General features: G+C 48.5%; 1 protein-coding gene across 1 annotated transcript in view; it reads left to right on the forward strand.

Moving 5' to 3' along the window:
• Positions 1–3,866: 3,866 nt before the first annotated feature.
• Positions 3,867–4,075, forward strand: part of CRYGN (crystallin, gamma N) — an 8,475-nt gene continuing 8,266 nt past the window's right edge. The window contains exon 1 of the mRNA XM_010023733.1: positions 3,867–3,890. Within this exon, the coding sequence (XP_010022035.1) occupies positions 3,870–3,890 (21 nt within the window). The 5' untranslated portion in view covers positions 3,867–3,869. The remainder of the gene's footprint in view (positions 3,891–4,075) is intronic.

The raw sequence follows: 4,075 nt of genomic DNA on the forward strand, positions 1-4,075 counted from the left end.
CAGCTGGTGGGCTAGGTCTTAATTGAACAACACGGATTTAATACAGAAACTCTCCCTTGACTCCTAAGGATGGTTTCTCACTCTTGAGGTCTGTTGCTGCTCCGAAGTGGCCCACAAGGTGTGCTCATCCTTTACAACAGTGAGCCAAGAAGTTTTCCATGAGAAGCAGCTAGACCCATGTTTTTTCCAAATCTAATGAGCTAGAAGTGTCTTGTACTGAGGTATGTGAGGATAGCGTTTTGAAAGCCCTGCGATACGGATGTGTCCTGCGACAGGTCTTACACTGCACTGCCTCTAAGCTCAGCTCCTCCTAAAAGTTCCTCCAGAAGCTGAAGCATGGCCTTTTCAGACAATGCTGTGCAACTCCTCAGCTCTTGCTCACTTGATTAGTCTCTGTGTGGGGTTGCACTGGCTGTAGTAGGTACCTTGAGTAGAATGCTAATCCTGCTCAGCCTCTGCCAAGAAACATTCCTGTTGGCATTAGTGAGCTCACTCCCAAAGATTCACCTCCGGGAGTCACACCCTGCTCTCTTAAAATCTCTGTGTCAGAGGAGGAGTGAGTTTGGCATCTTCCTACCGTAACTTGGGTCATTTGGCAGCACCACTCTGCCAGCACCACCTAACACTGCAGGTGTATCGCAAGGTGTGTTGCTGGGCTGGATCCGTGCAGTGGCCAGTGTCTGCTGAGCTGCACAGAAAAATCATCCCCATAAATCCTACGTAACGCCCCATGGAAAGAGGTGGCGGCACCTTGCACCTGCGTTTTGAAGAGCAGCAACAGTCTGGGCTTATTTATGCTGACATAACACTTTGGCACGTGATGGAAATCACTCTGTAAGAGAACAAGAGCTGGGCCTGGATCCTGTGTGTATAGGGATAAGGTGGGATAAGGGGATGAGAGTGGGGTGTTGGCCAGGAGCCACCATATTTATCCAGGCAGGGGTGGTTTTGTCCTGGATGGCTCTGTTGTGGTTTCTAGCATGGCTGGGTGTCTGTCTCTGTGACCAGTGTCCTGTGGCAGCAAGTCCTTCCTGCCCTGGTTTTGTTGGGGTTGTAACTGCAAGGTTACAAGAGACTTTAAATCAACATTGGCCATCTTGCATGATGAGGTTGAGGCGTTTGGTTTCATCACTCCCTGGTTCTGGCCTGGACTCACAGCAAATCGTTTCTACCCATGGCAGCAAAGGCAGGCAGGGGTGTCGCAGCCCGGAGCTGCCTCTGTGGATGTCAAGCCTGATTTCTCACTCCTTTAAATCAACATGTGCAAAAAAACCCTCAAACTTTTGGTTTATGTCTGTTAAAGCCAAACACTCGAACTTTTAAGTTCACGTTTCCCGTGCTTCATTCTCTAAAGAGCCACAGCTGAGGAAGGCTGCCCTGAGATCCTGTTAGTGTGCAGCACCATGGTTGGATGTGATCCTGCACCTGGGCACAAGCGGGAGGCAAGGTCTGCCCCAGCCTCACATACCTGAAAGGCTGCTAGTGGCCACAGGCCTCTCAAGCTGCTCTTTTCTCTCTTCCATTGTCAGTCTTTCCATCCTCTGCAAGGAATCAAGGGGGTTTGTCCAGGAATTGTGATTTTCCAGTCTTCAGTGTTCTTTTTTCCCCATCGTTTTCCTTTCTTTTTTTTTTTTTGGTAGATCAGTCTTTTGTTGTGTCGTATCTTTAATGCAGTTTCTCAAAGAAATGAGAATAAAGTTGTTGCTCCCTCTTTCTATCTCTCCTAAAATATCTTTTGAACAACTTCTAACAAATATAACAGCCAGGCACAAGTCTCAAATACATCAAGTTCCTGCACATTTAGTTAAAGCTCACCAGGAAAATCCCATCATGAGACAGAGCTGGAGAAACACTCTGGTTCCATAAAACCCTCCTCCTGAGGTGGTATTTGCTTTACTGGGTACTTCAGGGCCAGTTTGCCATGGACACTATGGGTCTTCCTCTCCAGGCACTGAACAGCTCATGGCCAATGCAAGGAGCATGTGGGCCATGATCACCCCAATGGATGTGAGAGTTGGGTCCCAACACCAATGACGGTGCCACCTCATCACCCTGGTGCTCCCAGCTGTGACTTAGAAGAGGAACACATCTCCCCCTTCCCTCCCAGGGCACTAGGTGCAAGGCCAGAGGGAAGGGCTGGTTTTGGGGGTGCTGCTAATGCCCCCTTGCCCTGGCTGCTGCTCTTCCAAGTGGGACTTTGCATGCACTGTTATTTTTCTCACACTTCTGGTGCCTAATTCAGCACCTAGGAACTAACGCCAGCGTTTCAATGAGGGTTTGGGTAGGGCTGTTTTTTAATTAGAGAAGGCTTTTCTTCGTTATTTCCCACCTCCCTTCAGAACATGTAACCAGCATTTCAGTTGGGGCACTTTTACCTGCATCAGCTGAAGGACGTGTTTCTTCTATAAACTCGATGTGCCACCTCCCTCCTTTAGCACACCCCAGCCAACACGACACCTTCCCAGCTCAGCCTACGTGTGCGTGCACACGCGCTTATTAACTTCTACATCTTAATTGAAAGGGTGGCATATGTTTAAGCCTTAATGATGACATCCTTTCTTCCCAAATGGTCTTTAATCTTGAACCGAAGCGGTGAACCGAGGCAGCAGAGCGGGGTTGCTGAGCGAGGCTGCTGGCACGTGTGTGGATGGGCGCGACCTGCCAAGGAATGAGGTTTTAGGGTTTGGATTCGAAGCGTGTGCCTGAAGGTACAGGGAGGGGAGCACTGGTGGGGGGGGCACTGTGGGTGAAACAGGAGGATTTGATGAGTAGGAGCTTGGTGTGAAGTGTCTTCCAGAGCTATTAAACAGCATAAAGGACAAATCTCCTTTTAACACGGTGTCCTGGTATGTCTTTGTGTGCTGGTGGTCCATGGGCCATCTGCATGTATTTACCTCTTCCTAGTCTGGCTTGTTAATGTAAACTGATGGGGCTTATGGGTTGAGGCTTTCCCTTGCTATTTGTCCTGAGAAAAAGACACTTAAAGTCTCTGGATACTCTTGTAACACAAAAAGGGAAATATGAAGCAGCTTTTCCTTGCCGTGGTGTTTGAGATGCCAGACTCTGAAGCTGTAAATACAGCTGTATGGTAAATGATATGACTTACAAATCCCCCTAACCCTGACTTAAATCAGTGTCTTGGTAATTCAGTGCTGCAAGATCAGAACATTCATAAGAACAATGTTTGTGAATAACGTCAGTGGGCTTGTGAGCCCAGCTTTTGTGCTTCAGAGGGGATTAGGTCCTTGTCTTTTGGAGATGCCATTTAAAGAAGTTAGAAGGTTGGATGGGAAACCATTACTTTGAACAAGAAACCATTTCTTTGATGGATGGAGCACAATGTATTATTGGTGAGGAGTCTTCCAAGGACACTCACTTTTAGCTGCCACAATGCAATAGGTGAGAACAAGCTGGGAAGAAGCAGCAGCCTCATAGTAAAAGGAAGCAAACCCAACATGGTGAGCAGTGTGCCGTGCTTAGAGATGCTGCTCTTTCCTTATTTACTTGTTGTCTGTTCTAAGAGAAAGAAAAGGGGGAGAGAGGGGTGGAGGGGGAAAAGTCCTCTAAACAGGAGCAGTGAATGTGCACCACTAATCAGCCAAAGCCCTGCCAAGCAAATCTTTTGTCAGAGTGTCTGCCCAAAATCAAAACCCCGGACTCAGCAGGCCCCATTACTGGCAGTTCTGCCCACAAAGCAGGAAAGTGTAAAGCCCCCTGTTCCCACTGCTTTGTTTAAAAGCCCTCACACCACCAGCCCTGTCTCACCCCCCTCCCCCCTGCAGCTGCTATATAGTGGGGTGTCCAACATTTCTGTCCGTCGTGGTTTTGGTTTGCTCCGGCTTTTAGTCTTGGATAGCCACCAGCAGAAAATGTCTCAATACTCAGGAAAAGTAAGTAATGACCCAAGAGCTTCCCTATCAGCCCGGGCCAGAGAGCCCAAGCATCCTCCAGGTTGAAGGGAGTAGGTCAGGATGCGATGTGAGTGATGATACTGGGAGCAAATTTGGTAGCAGGGACAGGGAGGGGGAGGCAGAAGAAGCTGTGTTTTGGGAGCCGAGTTTCCTGTTTAAACATT

This window comes from Nestor notabilis, unplaced genomic scaffold, assembly GCF_000696875.1.
Source record: "Nestor notabilis isolate BGI_N333 unplaced genomic scaffold, ASM69687v1 scaffold22981, whole genome shotgun sequence".
Taxonomy (NCBI): Eukaryota; Metazoa; Chordata; class Aves; order Psittaciformes; family Psittacidae; genus Nestor; species Nestor notabilis.